General features: G+C 41.8%; 1 protein-coding gene and 1 long non-coding RNA gene across 10 annotated transcripts in view; one reads left to right on the top strand and one right to left on the bottom strand.

The window, feature by feature from the left end:
- Positions 1 to 19575, bottom strand: part of Ten-m (teneurin transmembrane protein Ten-m) — a 347516-nt gene that overhangs the window by 295201 nt on the left and 32740 nt on the right. For all 5 annotated transcript variants that reach the window (XM_070285186.1, XM_070285185.1, XM_070285184.1 and 2 more), the window contains exon 3: positions 16127 to 16483. In XM_070285186.1, coding sequence (XP_070141287.1) covers positions 16127 to 16483 — 357 coding nt within the window. The remainder of the gene's footprint in view (positions 1 to 16126; positions 16484 to 19575) is intronic.
- The window catches only part of LOC138928320 (uncharacterized), a 151213-nt gene that overhangs the window by 12672 nt on the left and 118966 nt on the right, over positions 1 to 19575 (top strand). The gene's annotated exons all lie outside the window — the stretch shown is intronic.

Below are 19575 nucleotides of genomic sequence, written 5' to 3' on the forward strand. Positions count from 1 at the left end.
TGCAGCTCCAGGAGACTCTCCCGGAGGGGCCCTCCCTCCACAGAGCTTTCGGGACAGCTTTCCGCAAGGAGCTGCCCCTGCCAGTGCTGGAAAGGCAACTCTGTTGAGTAACAGGGTGCGAGAGCTTAAAGCTGTTGGTGAAACTCGGAAGCTTCGGGAACTAAGCTAGGCTCCAGAGGATACAGTATAGGGATTAGCTGGAATTATTTCAATATTTCGTTGAATAAATTCAGCATTTAAACTAGTTTCCTACTAGTCATACCTACCTACATTGACAGGCTTATGCCGATTTTCCGAGTTTTCCCTAATTTACACGCAGTTTGGTGTAGGAGATTGTGTAAAGGAATGTCGCTGTTGACGTTTACAGAAAAGCTCCAATAGCATAGGTAACATTCAAGCTGGAGGGTTTTCAGCTAAGGGTTTCTCCTTCAAAAAGTATCTCAGGGGAAGCGCTGTTAACTAGCATTATCTAACTACCCCTGAGCCGGCAGGGGCAGGCGAGAACTTGACGAAAGTCGCAGCAGAGAAAGCGGGGTAGTTTGCTAATACGATAAAAGTACAGAGTGCTTAAGGGAGGACACATTTGGAAACGCTGTTAGCAGGCGGGGTGGCTAACGGTAAGCGGCCAGAGGTATCCTTTAGATGCCCAAAAAATCGGCTGCAGAGCCTGAACAGAACAATGAGCTCATGTGAGTGGCGCGCAGCTTGCAGGAAGTAGTTCATAGTTAACTGTGAGCCATCCCCTCCCAGTGGCTGTAACGCGACTTTGTGGCAGCTGATATCAGACTTTTATGGCTTAGCTTTTCAACAACAGCAGCTAGAGGAGCAGAGCTTTGTTCACGGGCCCCCCGATTGCAGCTATCGTAAAACGCTCGTTTTATAGCCGAAACTTGCACCATAAACTGCACCATAATGAAATTTGCACTGAACTACATTAGGGTCTCCTTGGTGGCGGGAATTAGGAACTAGGATCCCCTGCCCTGTGCACCCCATTGGGTCAAATCTATTTCTCGTCGCGTGCTTAGCACCTTCCTCTCAGCAGAGCCTCAGTTTCCCTGCTCTTGAGGTATTCATGACTCCTGGGATTCCCCCGCTTCCGTGCCCGTTCCCGCCCTGCGAAGTCCCACATTCCTCGCAGGTTGCCGCCGTGCGAGCAGCTCACGTATAAATATTTTACGACGTCCTTCAGTCATTTACTTTTATTGCAATATTTGCTCACTCAACGTTTATGATGATCATTTTAAGCCATTTTTATGGCCAGCTGCTGCCGCTGCTGCTCTGCATGAATCACAGTCGGGCCGAGCTGCCATGTGAGTGGAGTGCCGATGCCCCGAGTCCCTTTCGCTCTGTGTGTCTGTCTGCGGGTAGGAGTGCGCCAACGTTGCTAAATATTTGTCTACCTCCAGCCATCTGCCTCCGGCTCCCCCGGCACTCGGCTGCTGGCACTTGGCTACTTTGCTGCTTTTTATATAAATGGCAGCTCATTAAATTGCTGGCATCGTTTTCGCCAAGCCAGCCGAGGGGTCAAAAGCGCAAATTGGCCAGGTGTGTTCGGCGAGTGGGGCGCTGCGTGTGGATCCCCACCTCCCTCCGGCCTGGCTACCCCGCCCTGGCGGCGTACTTAAGGTATTTCGGTCGCAAGGACTCTAATTTGCACACAATACTGCTGGCCGGCCACTTCTCACCTCGTTTAAGCTGCCGGCCACGTAATGAGCGGCAACTTTCGCACTTGCACGTGCTCTGTCCGGCCGTAACTATGTCAACGGCCGCAGCCCAAACGGAGCTCAGCGTTAAACCCAAAAAGTGTGCTAAAGTTTCCGGGCACTCGACTTAACGCTCGATTGCTTAGCCCCGAGCAGTTTGTCCTAGCAGAGGCTCTCGAGTGCAGCCGGCCTCCCAGGGCCCACAGCATGGGAGGGCACAGAGTGCACTTCATTTGATTTAAATTGATACTATGTCAGCTAGAATTTCATTTGCGAAATGGAATGACTAAAAAGCGGACTGCAGCAGGCCCGGCCGGACCAGTAAGTAAGTTATAATGGCCTGGCCACAACATCCCACTTGACAACGACCAAAAGACATGCTCAAGTGCTTGGCCGGCAGTTGAAAGCAAAATTTTGCCATCTCAATGGAGATTGAAAACTCACTTTGTGCAAGTGCAAGTGCATCTCCCTCGCACTCGCACTCCGTTTCACTCTTGGGCAAGAGTGTGTGGCGTACTTGAGATTACCAAATTACTGTTTCGCAACATTTAAGGCATACACTTAGGCGCACTTTGGGCCGGCAGTCACTTCCGAGTTATCGATAACCCTGCAGCTTGGGAACTTTGCCATCGTCGCCCGTTTGGGGGCCGCTATGGCCGTCGAAGCGCCTAAGAGGCGGCTGCACTTTTTGTCTATTACCGTCATTTTGTTTGTTTGCGGGCGCACACGGGGATTTCCGGGGCGTGGGCGGCTCTGCTCCGCTAAACTTCGCCGAATCGACAAAAGCAAAGAGACTGCCGAAGTAACACATGATTGGAGATGGCCGTGCTCGGATGGAAAAGCCTGCAAACTTGCGCCAAAGTTGAACAGAGAGAAATCGGGTTTTGTTTCTAATTCAATTTGTCAAGCAACTTTGGCCCCACGAAAGTTTGCCAAACTGTCCACAATAATCCAGAATTGACTAGCCACATAGAAATCACACACTGAGGCAGCAAAAGAAAAGCAGCAGAGCCAATGAAGCGTTTACCCATGTTATTCAATTGAACATTTGCGAAAAATTAAACACAGTCCGCACAGACAAATGCAAAGCGCGCCCCTCCCCCCACCCTTGGCCGGGCTGTATCGACAACAATTGCAATTGCAAACCCCAAACCCAAAACGCCACCCGAAACGCAATCCGGGGCAGGACCAGGAACCCCTGCAACGCACAGTCCATTGCACACACATCGACAATGACAACAATGACAAGTACATGGGCATAATAAAGTCTTGGAATTTATTTTTATGTGCATATAATGGAGGGCTGCACCCTCGACTCCCACCCACGCCCTCGCCCAATCACACAGGCCAGTGGTCCCCCCGAGACGCATTTCATCCGACAATGCGGAACATTTTACGAGCCCTGAAAAACACTGCAGCGAGGAACAAGCATCAGGCCATCGCCAGGACCCCGCTTCCACGTGTTCAATGCGACTAGACCCGTGCTGGAACGAATTTTCGATTTTGGCCAATATTTGCGTAGTCATTTGGAGATTATCCTAATTGGGAATCTCTGCGTTGAACTTGGATCTGGAGGGGTCGTTATGTCGTATCCTGACCCGCAAGGGGTTGCAGGGGTCGATGCCCCATGTCAAGACTGGACTCAGATAGATGTATGTCTTATTCTGAGACCATCCTGCCAATGAGGCGGATGCATGAAATTGTCTCAATCAAAAGTGGAGTACACTGCAAGAATGGGACGGAGGCCCTGTGCTTTATTCGTGGCATCGCCAACACGACGGTTATATACACTTCTTTCAGTGCTCTTCCGCCCCGGACTCCTGGCAAATGAAACTCAAACAAAGTCAAATCTTGACCACTTTCTCCCCATCTGCCACTCTCCTGTCACAAATCATTACGAGCCCTCATTGCCGGGCAAAAGAAAACATAAATAAACTTTTTGTTTTAGATTTCGTGACAAATGTACAGAAATGACAATTTCCATCAGCCGTAAGACCCAACCCTCTCAGTCCGGGCCCGGAATTATCGCTGGAAAGAAAATATTTGCACAGGCGAAAGGTCCGAGGACTCCGGTCAGGCCGACAAGTGTACATCGGCCTGAGACCCACACAGGAAGCCCAATGTCGGGGCTAAAAAGGATTACTTATCGCATATTTTGACATAAGTTAAGTTCATCAGTGAAATACGAGAGTCAATTGTTCGGTTCAAAACGGGGAGCGGAAAGGGGAACGGGGTACGGCGAACAAAGGGAGCGGGGAGCCCTAAACCAATGTCCAGACAGAGGACTAGGCCGAAGTCGTGTGATGGGTCAATTGTGATAAGCCGAAAGCCCGAGCCACCCTGACTGCTCCTTTGTTTCAGGCCCACTTCTGGGCGGCGTTTATTTGCATTCGGCTTTGTTTGTGTTTGCAGTGAAATCGAGGCAGGACGAACAGAGTGAGGCGAAAGCCAGGACGACTGTAAAATTGGCAAATATCTATCAAACAATTGACAGTTTTAGGGGCGGATCCCTTCAAAAAACCGACAATTGACGGACAGCATTCTGGACATATGCGAAGAACCAATCCCCGCCTGTGTTATTTACAATGTGATCTGGAAATAATGCCCAGATTTGATATAGGAGGAGGCGACTTAATTCCGGCATGTTTTTAGTCGGCATTCTATGGTATGTATGTATGTATATAGGTTTCTCATATCCTTTTCACAATTTCGCAGTTACCTACCGAAGATGGTGAACAAATTCAAAATAAAATGGTTTTCACATTACAAAAAAGAGATGATTTTTGTAGGCTTTAATTAAATGTTACACAATGTCCAACCAGTCTACCAATTAATCTGCTCCTAATCGAATTTTTCTACGGAATAAATCTCGCATTGTGCGTAATGCTTTCTAGAAATTTTAATAGAATCTGAGAAATATTTATATTCATATAATGCGTTATATATAAAATAAGCTAATTAGTGTTGGTAAGGCGTGCATTGTGCCTTGCGATTTGTAACTTGAAAAGATCCCTTGATATTAAAAAAAAATATTAAGAACACACCCGAAAAAAAAATTTTAAAGCCAATGCTCCTAATATGAAATTGATATTTTCTTACTACTATTCTACTACTCTACTTCTACTATTTGGGTAACAAAAGTAAGTTTTTTGAATAAATGTAAAATTACAATTTGGGTAAAAACTGATACCGTCAATTCTTAACTTTGGACAAAAAAATAAAAAAAAAGTTCATCTTTATTCCTAAAACTTACATTTACAAATTTCGGATTAAAGTTGTGCGATAGTGAATGAGTCCTACTGATGTGCAATACCAATACACCAATAGCAAATATAATTATTCGGTGGTTTTAAACTAAAATATTACTAAGTGGTCTTCATATTAAAACAAAGTTGTTTTAAGATAAGGCCTCTTGTTCTTAAATATAAGACCGCTTTATTCTTAGACTAACGGTATAAAAACCCCTACTTCAATTAATACCATAAGTTCAAAATATAAAATAAATATAAAACTAGATTTTTTTGGGCATATTTACATAAGCTTAAAACATTAAGAATCATTAAGAATCGAGCCATTCTAGTTAAACAACAAAAATAAACAAAATAAAAGATATTTATTTTATAAATTTAAGTGCTGAAAACACACACATAACAGAGATTTACAACATTTTACCCATACTTATTATGTTTACATATGGGCATATCCGCCAAAAGGTAAACCACGGCCGAAAAAAAAAATCTTCGTAATCCTGGTTTCTTTTGGTGTATTGTCATAAAGAAATGTCCAAATTTTCATAATACAATGGATCCATATCATATCTCAGTTGTTTTCTGGAAGAAATTAGCCTGAAAAGTGAAAAAATGTATTTTTTTCACTTTTTACTAGTTTTAAAGGCATGTTTATTTTAATTTATTTCGCAAGGAAAACGATGTTATGTTGGGACTTTTTCTACCAAATCTCTTTATTACAATCTAATAAGAATAGAAAAATTCAAAAGAGAGCGAAATATTGTTCAATTAACTGTTAATTTTAAGTTTACTTCTTATCTATGTTTAAATCGTACGTTCGCGACCCAAAACATCATGTTTTTGTCATTGCTTTGCGGTTAGTGCAAGCAGGTAGATAAAACCTCTTGTCTAAAGTCATTTCGGTAGTACTATTTGAAATATATAAAAACTTCTTAGTTACTACTAACCATCGATTTTTCAAAGTAGCGTACGTTCGCGACCGTGAATATTTTTTTTTTAACTTTTATATGTTTTTTTTTTGCTTAACAAGGATATAAATATTGTTAGATGGCTAAAATAAAGGACAAAAGTAAAAATGTATAAATTAAACACAGTTTAGACAGCCCATTATTTATTTAAAAAAATATGAATATATTCATAAAAAAGTCGTATTTAAAAAAAAATTAAACAAACACAGCATGTTGCTTATTTTTTGTTTAGCACTACATTTTTATGAATAACTTCATATTTCCTTAAATAAAAAATAGGTTTAACTAAATTTTATTTTTTTTTTTCCATGTTGGAAAAATCGTACGTTCGCGACCCGTACGTTCGCGACCAGTACTTAATTCAATTTAAAAAAAACCAATGGAGATATTTCTTTGGGAATGGACTCAATAGAAAGCTACATGATTCCATTTTGAAAGTAAAGTTATTGCTTTAGAATATTCCGTCCCAATTCGCAGATTTCTTCATTTTACTAGATTAAGCCAAAGTCGACTTCCATTTTTCGTACGTTCGCGACCGCATGTTTTTTGGCAATATTATGAAAATGAAAACTCAACGAAGCCCATCATTTTCACTAAGCAAAGAGCTAACAAAATACTATCGAATGGCAAAAAAAAAGTTTCGGAAAACATTTTTTTTATATTTTTTTTTTGCACTTAAAGCGTACGAACGTACGTTCGCGACCCGTGGACATGCCCATATATGTAAGGAGGTGTTATGGGCATCAGTTGGCAGCCCATACAAATATCGGCAGGAGTCGTGTCTTCAAGAGGGAGTCGCTATCGTACATCACTAGAGAGAGGGAAGCCGTCGTAAAAAGTTGCAGAAGTCGTAGCGTCGTTTATAGAGCAGTTAAAATAAGTTGTATAACCCTTCAAAAGTCGCGATAATAAGCTGTCAATATTCTAATCAATCGCCTAATACTTTGTAAACCTAAATATAATCCTTATAAACATATAAATATAATAAACAGATAATCCAATTATCTTACATGGGGGCTCAACCGAAGCAGCAATTGAAAGAGTCGAAAAAAGTACAGTTGTGTGTGTGAGCGTCAGTCGAATACAGAGGACAGAGACATAACAAGAACGATCAAGTTGCAGTTTAATAAAACGTTGTAATAATGATTCGGTCTGCAAAAAAGAACAAAAATCACAACCAGAATAATCAACCCAAAACCCGAAGTGGACAACAGCATGTATCTCAAGATCCAGTAAACGCAGAAGTCAAAGAGATGGATTTGAATACAACATTTTTCTTGCCGCCGAACGAAGTAGAAGACCAAAGCGAAAGGGAAGAAATCGGCAGGAATGAGATTGAAAACTTTGCAGGTGGCGGAGCAGCAAATTCAGAATTTCACCACACGCTGAAATTCACAACAGGCCATGGAGAAGTACCCAACAACAACGAACTGAGCGAAGTGCTCAAACTGCTTGCAGCGAAAATTGGACAAAGCGATTCCAACAGGAATGCCATTCCAATTGAAAGCTTCTCTAAAGTTGTGCCAGATTTTGATGGAGTTTCAATCCCAATTAAGCAGTGGCTAAAATGTTTTGACGAGAACGCGGATGCCTATGAGCTGACCACCAAGCAGAAATATGTGAACGCACGTATGAAGATGAAGGGCACAGCTAAGTTATTTCTCGAATCTACAACCGTGTCAACGTATGAGAATTTAACTGCTGTATTGTTGGATGAATTTGATAAATCGCTAAGCAGTGCTGAAGTGCACAAGCAGTTGGGAGAACGAAAGAAAAATGAGAACGAGAACTTTCATGAATACGTATTGCATATGCGAAAGATAGCAGCTCAAGGATTGGTTGAAGATGAATCGGTGATCCGTTATATTGCAGATGGACTAAAGCTGAGTAACGATCTTAAATATCCTCTTTACAGTGCGCCCAGTTTTAAGGAGTTGCGCAGCCGATTTGAAACGATCGAAATGATGACAAAACCAACAGCCGGACGAAAGCAAGTAGTGCAGCAGAGTGACGCCGGCAAAGCAGTAAAACCAGGGAGGCGATTCGAGCACCAACAAAACCAAAACAAAAGGTATTGTTTTAACTGCGGCTCACCCGAGCATATGAGAGCTGAATGCAAAGAGGAGACTAAATGTTTTAAGTGCAGCGGCAGTGGGCACACATCACGCAATTGTAGAGGAGAAAATCCAAACATCGGTGTGATCAGCGAGTCAAGGGAGAAGACCCTTACCATCAACAACAAAAGCGTTTCCTGTCTAGTCGACACTGGTGCTGACGTGTCCCTTATGCGATTCAGGACATATAAGGAGAAGTTCGCTGAAAATCCACTGCAGAAAAGTTTTGCTAAACTGTACGGTCTCGGAAATATTGCGACAACTGTACTAGGTGCGTTGAATGCGCAAGTGGAGGTGGATGGAATGGCTACTCATCATAAGTTTCTCATCGTCCCTGATTCCAAAGTCAATGTCAACGTAATCATCGGCTTTGATTTCTTGAAGAAGTTCACAGTTGTGCTGGAGAAAGGCAAATATGCTTTCACTGGAGGAGATGACGCCGAAGAAGCTCGTGTACAACATAATATCTACAATGTTGTAAGTCAGGATACAGAACTGGATGTTCCACACAAATACAAAGCAGTCGTCAAGCAGCTAGTTGATAATTACAAACCGTCGAGGGAGCTAACCTGTCCAGTAAAGATGACAATAATTCCGAATTGCAACAAAATGGCATTTAGGGAGCAGCCTAGCCGATCATCAGCAGCAGAAAGAGAGATAATTCGCAAACAGGTCGTAGAATGGTTGCAGCAGGGTATTGTACGTGAGTCCCATTCTGATGTTGCGAGTAAAGTTGTCCTAGCTAAGAAGAAGGATAACACATACAGGCTTTGCATAGACTACCGCGTTTTGAACACGATGGTTCTGAAAGATCGATTCCCAGTTCCACTCATAGAAGAAGTGCTTGATAAAATGCAAGGTGCAAAGTATTTTTCAGTCTTTGACCTCAAGAATGGTTTCTTCCACGTCGAAATTGATGAAGCCAGCCGAAAATACACAGCGTTTGTGACAAAGGAGGGACTTTTCGAATTTAACAGAGCTCCATTTGGATTTTGTAATTCGCCAGCAGTATTCGTGAGGTATGTTACATATATTTTCCAGCAGCTGATCAATGAAGGTATTATGGAGATGTACATAGACGACATTGTTATTTTTGGACGTACAGTCGAAGAATGTCTAAACAACATGCAGCGAGTCCTAAAGCAGGCAGAGCAGTACGGCCTCGATATTAAATGGTCGAAATGCCACTTTTTAAAAGAGCGTATTAATTTCCTTGGCTACGAGGTGGAAAATGGAGAGATTTGGCCTGGGAAAGAGAAGGTTAAAGCCGTTAAAAATTTTCCAATGCCGATAAATATCAGAGGTATTCAAGCTTTTCTTGGTTTGACGGGCTACTTCCGTAAGTTTATTAAGAATTACGCCCTCATCGCTAAACCCCTAACGCAGCTGTTGAAAAAAGATTCGGCTTTTAAAATAGAGGGAGAACAGAAGCAAGCAATAGAACAACTAAAAGCAGCCCTAATAGATGAACCTGTTCTCAAGATTTGGAGTCAAAGCGCTAAAACACAACTGCATGTGGATGCATCTAAGCATGGATTTGGTGGAACGCTGCTGCAGCAACACGATGGCAAATGGCACCCTGTTTTTTACTGGAGCAAGAAAACAACGCCACAAGAAGAAAGGCTTACAAGTTACGTACTTGAAGTAAAGGCAGCTTACCTAGCAACGAAGAGACTTCGACATTACTTGTTGGGAACACACTTTGATTTAGTCACTGACTGTGCAGCATTTAAACAGACAATCTCCAAGAAAGATATTCCTCGAGAAGTGACGCCGTGGCTGATGTATCTACAAGATTTTACCTTCAATGCAGAGCACCGAGCAGGAACCAGAATGCAGCATGTCGATAGCCTGAGTCGTTTTCCTGTGATGATCGTTACGTCGGAGGTGCACGCACAGATCAGAAGAGCGCAGCAGAATGATGAACATCTAACAACAGTGAGGGAAATTTTGAAGCAGAAGGCGTATGCAGATTATGTAATCAAGAACGACATAATTTTTAAACAAATAAATGGACAAGATTTGCTCGCAGTACCAAAATGTATGGAGAAGGAGATAATTCAGAATGCACATAACTTTGGCCACATGGGAACTCAGAAGACCATACACGCAGTTCAGCAGGATTTTTACATACCACACTTGGAAAAGAAAGTAAAGCAGGTAATTTCGAACTGCATTGAATGCATCACTCACAACCAAAAGCTGGGTAAACAAGAGGATTTTCTACACGCAATAGATAAAGGCGACATACCACTGTCAACATTGCACATTGATCATTTAGGTTCGTTGGACTTGACGTCGAAAAGCTACAAGTATATCTTCGCTGTTGTCGATGGTTTTTCGAAATATACTTGGATATTCCCTACTAAGTCGACAAACGCAGAAGAAGCTATCCGCCATCTGGAATCGTGGATTTTAATATTTGGCAGTCCTCAAAGAATAATCAGCGATAAAGGAGCTGCGTTTACATCACATTCTTTTAGAGAATTTTGCACTAACAACAAGATTGAACATATCGAGACTACAGCAGGCGTACCAAGGGGCAATGGCCAAATCGAACGGGTCAACAGAGTTATTATTTCTGTACTCTCAAAAATGTCAGCAGCAGAACCAGCAAAGTGGTATAAGTATACATCCCAAGTGCAGCAGGCTATCAACGCACATGTCCACGCATCGACTAGTTTCACACCCTTTGAAGTTATGTTTGGTCAACGAATGAGAAATAACTCCAGTCCTGAGCTAATGAGGATCCTACAGGATGAAATGCTTTTAAACCTACAAGACGAACGCAATCGAATTTGGCAAGAAACTAGGCTACAAATCGAAAAAGCTCAAGAAACCTATAAGAAGAACTACGACAAGAAGAGAAAGGGACATCATGGCTATCAGTTGGGTGATCTAGTAGCCATCAAAGCAACGCAGTTCATAACCGGAAGAAAGTTGGCTAATAAATACATCGGACCATATGAAGTAACTCAAGTAAAACGAAATGGCAGATACGATGTCAAAAAAGCAGCAGAATTTGAGGGTCCACTACAAACATCTACAAGCGTTGATTTTATGAAGCTGTGGCGCTATTCTTACTACGAAGAAGATGACGATCTGAGTGCTGAGGAGGATGATACATCTGGGGCAGATGTTTTGCAGGATGGCCGAATGTAAGGAGGTGTTATGGGCATCAGTTGGCAGCCCATACAAATATCGGCAGGAGTCGTGTCTTCAAGAGGGAGTCGCTATCGTACATCACTAGAGAGAGAGAAGCCGTCGTAAAAAGTTGCAGAAGTCGTAGCGTCGTTTATAGAGCAGTTAAAATAAGTTGTATAACCCTTCAAAAGTCGCGATAATAAGCTGTCAATATTCTAATCAATCGCCTAATACTTTGTAAACCTAAATATAATCCTTATAAACATATAAATATAATAAACAGATAATCCAATTATCTTACATATATCATTCATATATGTAATATTTTATTTATTTTTATATATCTCAGAGTTAATACAAATACGAAAAACAACGAAGTTATAATTGTTTTAATTTCCCGATCGTTCCTATGGCAGCTATAAGATATAGTCGTCCGATTTTCATGAAATTAAAAACGAAATTATGAAATAATAAGAAATAACCATATCTTAAAAATTATTAAAATATGTTGAAAAACAGTCAAGTTATAACATTTTTTCTAAAAATTTGTCGTTCATTTGTATGGCCGGTCTGGCTCGTTCCAACATATATGTATGTATGTATAGCAGTGAGACTACATAGAAGACTATATCGAAGCATTACCGCGAATGTATCGTCCCTGCAGTACCACAATTCATCAATAGGCCTTTTCATCAACAATTCATCAAAGCGCCGACTGCGACGTCGACAGAATCGACGCTCTGCCGACTGCTACTTGAACCCGAACTCCCTTCGGAGACCCGAACTCCCTTCGAGTCCGATTTGTCGGTGCATGCAAAAAAAAAACAAAAACAATTTGCATGGGCTTCGTTTTTTGAAGTCCGAAACAAAGTAGAAGACGCAATTAAAATAGATTCTCGAAGGTTCGACTCCATATTTTCGGAGCAGCGGTTTTCGGTTTCGTCTTGCTTCTTCTTATTCCCTTTGCATTACAAGTTGAAGTGTTCTCCACTGCAGAAGTGTCGTGTGTTAAAAATGTTAAGAAATCAAATAATTCAATAATTACGTTCCGGGCCATATTGGAATATAAAAAAAGGTGAGTAAAAAGATTGTTCTTAATGAAATAGAAGCCTATAAATGTACATATGTATATTATTTTATTTATTATATGTATATAATATATTATATTTATATATGTATGTATGTATTTTCTTTTCAGACTGCAGTAATGACCAATATATTGGGTAATTTTATTTAATGAAATTATATTTTCCCTGGATTAATTATAATTTTTTCTGTAGATGCAATTTCCCAAGTGACTAAAACTGAGCCTCCAGAGAAGATACTGCGCAATAAATTTGGTCTTCATGAATAGAAAGCGGAACACCAAGGATCAAAAAGACCTTAAGGCCTTTTAATATATGGATGTTTAATCTTAATTTTTAATATTTGTGTTTTAGTTTTGGTATAGAATTAGTAAGAATAAATCATATTAATAAAAATTTAAGAGTTTTATTTTTATATATGAAAAAAAAAATCATAAACAATTCATCGATGAATTGATGATGAATTGTTGATTAAAGGCTGATGAAATGTTGATGAATTGTTGATGATTCATCAACAATTCATCGATGAATCATCAACAATTCATCAACATTTCATCAGTCTTTCATCAGTAATTCATCAACAATTCATCGATGAAATGATGATTAATTGTTGATGAATTGTTGTTGATGAATGCCTATGACATGCCCATGTTAAATTCATCAGTAATTTGCATGGCCATTCATCGATGAATCATCAACAACACCCCTTCGGCTATTGATGAAACGTTGATGAATTGTTGATGAATGGTACTGCAGGGGTATGTTTAAAAATCCAATTTTACAGGAAAAGCTTTTTTGTGATTTAATCTCTTAGGAAGCACTATAGAAAAGACAAAATTGAAACTTAATTTTTATCGGAACTATAGGGTTTTCAGTTATAATATTTCACAGGGTAGTCAGACATTAGGTGCCTAACAATTTTGCATTAAAATCTCAATTTCGAAAAAAAGCGACACACGATACACGAAATGCGTCAATATGCAAAGATTCATTCAGGTAGCTTTAAAACTAAGGACTAGGTTGCGTAGAAACGGACAGACGGACATGGCTAGATCGACTCGGCTGTTGATGCTGATCAAGAATATATAGGTCGGAAAGGTCTCCTTCACTGCGTTGCAAACTTCTGACTGAAATTATGGCCATATCTAAAAGGATATTAAAATATTTTGAAAAACAGCTTTCATCCTATACCATCTGCAACGTTTTATTTAACTTTGGCAAATATTCAGGCCTGCTCCGGTAATCGTATAATTTTTTCGTTTTCGTTTTGGGCGAAATCGTTCGTTTTGGTTTTTAGCTTCTCCGGTTTTTGACAAATTTTTGCAATCGGAATGTTTCGTTTTCTCATCGTTTCTTACTGCTCAAGCAGTTGACTTGATTTTTTTGGTAGAAAAGCAAACAACGTGAAGAACTGCTTTTTATATTTACAATTGCTTATTTTGAAGCCAGGAAAAGGCAAAAAATGCTGAAGTTAAGCAATTCTAGGCATCTAAGATGCTGCTACAGTTTTCACATTTTTAATTCCGGTGGTCTCAATTTGGTCAATTTTTTGTCAATTTTGGCCATTTAAGTAATCAAATTAAATAGCATTATTTATAAACAACCATTTTCGCGCTCCTTTTAAGTTATTAATGTATTCATTTATATTTTAAAAGTATTTTTATTGGCTCTTTCGTTTTACTAACAGTAGCAGTCTTGGCGATAACTTTTTGCGATGGACTTATGGACCTATCGCCAAAACGAGAAAACTTGTTGTGGGGTCAGAAATACATTCTTTATAAAATACCTACCTGCCAGAATAATCTTGTGGTGGTGTGATTGGCCTGATTATTATATCATTTTTTTAAACCCGAATAAGTCAAATGTCCTCGAAACTTAATGCTTCATTCCGCTCTTCCCCAAGAGGTTTTCTTAAAGTTTGTTATAGGCTCACCTATCAGCAACAAAGAAATTAAGTATATGAGTTGCTGATAAGCTTAAATTTAATTGTTCAATTTACCAATAATTTTAATTACATTTTTCTGTTACTTATTAATATCTTCCTATTGATAAAGAGTAGAACCCACCCACCTATTTAAACATGTCGGTAATATAAACGACAGATGCGTATTATTCTGCTTGGGGAAGGCTCTTTACGAACCAACTGCTATTGAGTCATATAAAGTTAGACTGCGTTTTTTTCATAGTTATCTGCCGGCATCTCGCCTACATCTAGGCTGATATCCTGGAGTCTAACAACTCAGCCCCAGGCCACACAAAAGTCAAAGCAAAACAGAACCAAGCATCCGACAAACAACAGCAGGACGAACTCCCTTCTGGGAGGTGGACGGGGCCAGGATCTCGAAAGCGACTCTGTATGCTCATCCACAGCCGCGCCGGATTGTAAAGATATAAAATCAGACATTTGCAACAACACAACAGAACTACAACGGAAAAAGCACGGGAAAAGGAGCGGCGAGATGCCCAAGGACAGGCGCTGGCTGCGTCCTAGTCCTCCGGGTTGTCAGCTGCAGCGGCGGCGATTTGTAGCGCCACAAGGATAATCACACTTTTAATCGTGATTTAAGTTTATGGCGCTGGGCGCTCGTTTAGTTTCCTGTTACTTGTTACTTGTTCGTGGCTACTACAACGATGCATCTTGCTGCGTCTGCGAGGGTTTTTTCAATTCTGTCTCATGGCTTCATCAGCATCGTCCTTCGCCGGGTGGTGGATCCTTGTTAAGTTTGCCGCTTTCATTTTTATATATTTTTTAATGATTTTTATTGCATAACTGGCGGCGTCTGCTCGACCTACGGCCCATCTCTGGCCTGCCAGGCAATTGCACTTTGCCACATTTTATGGCCAGCCCCAAGAAGGAAGCCAGCCAACAATGGCTCGGAAAAGGCGGAGTCCTGATTTGATGTCGGTGCTCGACGGGCAAAGCCAGCGTTAGTAGCCGCTTCCCACATTGGGATGGCTTTAAGCTGCGGCCAGTCAAGCATCCCGAATGGAAACTAGATCCGGGGTTGCTGCGATTCAATTCAGCTTCGATAATCACGCAGGATCCCCACTGATCCGCTCGCCCCTAGCCCCATCTTCACTCCCTTCGCTGCTAACTGCACCCACATAAATCTCGGGACCGCACACCTTTTCCCAAGCGCCCGGCGTAATTTGTTGCTAAACAAACTCTCATTTACCTCTTGCCCGACACTGGTCCTGGTCTGGTTGCGCTCCGGTTCGTTTACTTTTACAAATTATAAGCACTCACATAAATTTCACTTACTGCCGCCGGACTGGGTGCTAAGTTTGAGCCTCTTTTCGGGCTCTGAGCTACGAGTCCTGAGCACTGGGCACTCTTTACGAGACGTAATTAGAAGGTAAGACCGGCTACTGGCCAACTTGAGGCGAGGCGGAAGGATGGGATGGGAATTGGCCACTTGAAATGCAAATTGCGTGCAAATTATGCCAAGCTGGCAGTCAACCGGCAGGTGAACAAGTGGCCCCTCTTCCGTTGCTCTCCTGATTCATTGCGAGGGCACAGGAAAAGGAAATATTACCTAGGAACCCCGGAAAGTTGTGTTTTTAATTTTTCAAGTCTTAATTCAATTTGTATCCGTGCAGTTTGTGCATCCAGTTCCTTGGGGATCGGATCTCTTATCTCTCATCAGACCCTTGAAACAGGCGAGGGAAGTCTACAATCACAGTTGATTAATTGGAGAATTCTTTCCACTTTTTGTGTTCGAATGTCATAACATTTTAAGCATTCTAGGATTAAGTCTGTGTGATAATTGATAATATATTCAAGATAATACCTAAACGAACCTTTAAGATAAAATCATCAAAGTACAAAATATAAAAATTGTAAAGTCAAGCTGTCCCACTTACCGTTATTATGAGTTAGAAAGGCGTTCTCCGCTTCCGAAGACGATGATCCCTGGTGGTCATTATTGGCGTTGGAGGAGGACGACGAGTTGGAGAAGTCGTAGGGATGGGTGAGACTGTTGCTTCCGGCAGCAGAGGCAGCCAAGGCCTTGAAAAGGTGCGCAGTTCGCTGCTGCTGCGTCTGCGTCTGCTGCAGTGGCTGCTGCTGAGGTGGAATGTAGGGGTTGTTGTAGATATTGCGACTGTCATTCGACGATGGCTGCAGGTTAAATTGCTGCTGCTGTTGCTGGTGCTGCTGCTGCTGCTGCTGAAGCGTGTTATTGGCACTGAGCCCGTTCACCGTAAAGTGACGAGATTTAGCTGAAAGGAGAAGATGAAGCGGTCAGAACAGCATTAGCTTGGTGCATAAGAGTGCCTGAAAAGTAGCAGAACTCTTTCAGTGGCATGGCAGTGGCTGCTCCTGCTCGGCCCGTCCTCCGCGCCACTTACGCCTAATTGCATACATTGAAATATGCAAATGAGGACTCTGCGTTTTGTATGTGTGCTCGCCTCAATTAAAGCATTTTCGTTGTCATCTCGAAGGGACTGTGCGGTGAGGTTTTCACTTTTGCTCCGCCTATTGTTGCTTTTCTCATATGAATTATGCATGGCAGTACCAAAAACAACAACTCAGCTCCTCCCACCCCCAGCGTGTGCTGTTGCTGCGGAAACAGCGTTGACGCGAAAGCTGTGATAATGAAGCTGGCAGAAAGCAAAGTGTCGCCTCGACTCCTGAACCAGCCCTCCTTCCAGCCCCCGGTCGATGGCCGCAAAAAATGACGCTAACCCTTTCAATTTTCCACAAGCAGCCCGCCCGGAAAAGTTTCTCCTTTCCGGCTGCTCTTTCGTTGTTGTTGCTGCTTTTTGCATATTAATTATGCATGTTTTGGTTGGTGTGAAGGCATCAACACATTGTTTGAATTTTAAACAACACAAGCGACAAAATTAGGGGTAAACTCCGGGTGGAGCGGAAGGGGTGTTGGTCTTCTTTCTGGCTTTCGGCTTTTGGCTTTCACACTGATTTGTTCAGCTTTTGGTAGCCGACTGTGTAAATATTAAGTGCAAAAGATAACGAGCTAATAACTCAGTTAATTCGGCCCTTTTGTCTGCTTCTGAGTGTGTGGGTGAGTGTGGGATGATTAAAGGGTATTCTGAACGCGGAATGTGGGTGATAAGTTATTGCTTTACTGGAATGTCACTTCTAAATGTTGCAAGTAGTAACCTTATGCCATTATATATATATATGTATATATAAAGATAACTGGTTTAATATAAAATCAGGATCACACCAAAATGCTATTACTCTGTTTTTTTTTTTTTTTTTTTTTCTTTTTGGATATATATTTTCGCCGGAAACGTTCAGTGCCATCTAAACTTTACCTGGCGTTTATGAGGTTTTGTAAAATATGGTACATATTCCTATGGACCTAGACTAACTATTACTCTGTGAAAAAGAATAGATGAAGTGATTTACTTGATTATATTTCTTTGCCTGATCTTTGTGTTCGTCTGAATATGATATTTTTATTTAGATTTAACGCGGGTTATTTAAGCAGCTAGGGTACTATGTCCCCCAGTTAAACCTTCCCTCCCTAATCATACACCAAAATGGTTTCACATTGTTGTGACTCAATCGCTCTCGCTCAATTACCCTATCGAAGTTGCGAGCAAATATCTTCCTCTTTAAAGGTCAGTTCCATCGGATCGAAGACAAGCCTTCAATGTCAATTTCCCGCCAATAAAAAAGTTGGGGCAACACGCGTCGCGGTTTAAAAAGCAATGCTCATAAATTTTCACTAGAACGAATTTATTGGTAAATCCCCACCGAAGGCGGCTTTATGACACGGGCCAAGCCAACTGGAATCAACTCGTTGAAGCCGGGACAAATCTGCGTCGCGTCTAAATGTCAATAAAAATCACATTCGGCCGCCCTAGGATTTCCGATGGGCGACGGGGAAGAGTCGCCCGTTTAGCGAGGAAATAATGACATGAAATCGCATAATTCGACGATGCAGAAGGGGTTCAGGCCGGGTCGACGACGAGGCCCACAACAATGGAGCCAAATTTGCGCCCCAGTGAAAGTCAAGGAAACAAACTCCAAATGGCCTGATTTAGTAGGCACTTGGGGCATCATCTCCGCAGAGGCGGCAAAATATTAGCAACAACAAAGGAATAAAGCATTTGCAAAGGAAAACTAGCGGCAACAAAAACAAAATAAATGTGTAAAAATTGTGCGGCAATAAAATTTGCGTAAATAGTCCAATTTGCATTGAATGTGGCCCTTATTTATGTGGCTATGGCGCAATCAGGCCGCCCTGGAAATGGCCGGGGTGTCTACGGAATTGGGGGATGTGTTGCCAGTAGGGTGCCGGAGTGGGATCCGTTGATGTGCTGTTGTTGTTAGTGGCCCCACTGGCGAAGTGTAAATTTGCCAAATTTTGTTGAAAGGAGAATAAATAAAAATGTGTATTCGGGCAATGGCTGGAAGTTAAAATGGAAAATGGAATTGGGTCTGCTGTTGGGACTGGGAGGGCACTGGGGACCGTGTCGAATGGGATTCTATTTTTCAGGATTATCGACGGCCCATTTTAAAGCGGAAGTGGGGCACAGCTTACGTGCAGCCCCAGAGAGAGAGAGAGAGAGCGAACTTCAAGTTTAGCCAGAATCCAACCAGGAGGTTGGGATGAACGGCCATGGGGGATTATGTAATCTTGCGCAATCCTCGCAATTAATTCACCAACCAATCAATCCGCAATCGAAGCTCCCTTTGTTTCGCCGCAAACTTTGGCCAGACGAAAGCACTCGAAACTTTTCACTCACAATGCCCCAATCAGGTCTCCACCAACAACAACGCGCACAATTAACAATCGATGCAGCCAATTAACAATTAACAGCGAACCGAAAATGGAAGCCAAGGAAAGTTTCAGTAAAAGTTTGTAAGAAATAAATCCCTGCGAGGGCGAAACTTTTTAAACCGCTTTGCCCATGCTGACAACATTTTATAAATAAATTCCCCAGGCCCTATAAATATTTGAGGACCGCCTAAATCCGGCTATTGATCCTCATTAACATTTCAGGACAGCCTGATGGCTTCGCTCTACACTTGCACGCACGCCTCAATTAGGGCCAACTAATAATAGTCACACTCTTTAAATGGCTTTAAATTAGGCATTCAAATTGCGGCAATTATGGGAGAATTAAGTGCTCGGGCTGCGGATTTTAGGAGAGCGGGAACAGGGGCCAGGAATCACAGCTCTGCAAGTTTCTCGCCACTCAGCAGCTACCCCAAACTAAGCGCATTAGCCTCGCATGGGGATTGGGACTGATCCCTGAGACACTTGAACAGATGTCCTGGCATTTGAAATTCACAAAACTAAAAGCAAATGGGGAAATTCGAGTGCGAATCCGAATAC

The sequence above is a fragment of the Drosophila kikkawai genome, chromosome 3L (assembly GCF_030179895.1).
Source record: "Drosophila kikkawai strain 14028-0561.14 chromosome 3L, DkikHiC1v2, whole genome shotgun sequence".
NCBI classification, from domain to species: Eukaryota; Metazoa; Arthropoda; class Insecta; order Diptera; family Drosophilidae; genus Drosophila; species Drosophila kikkawai.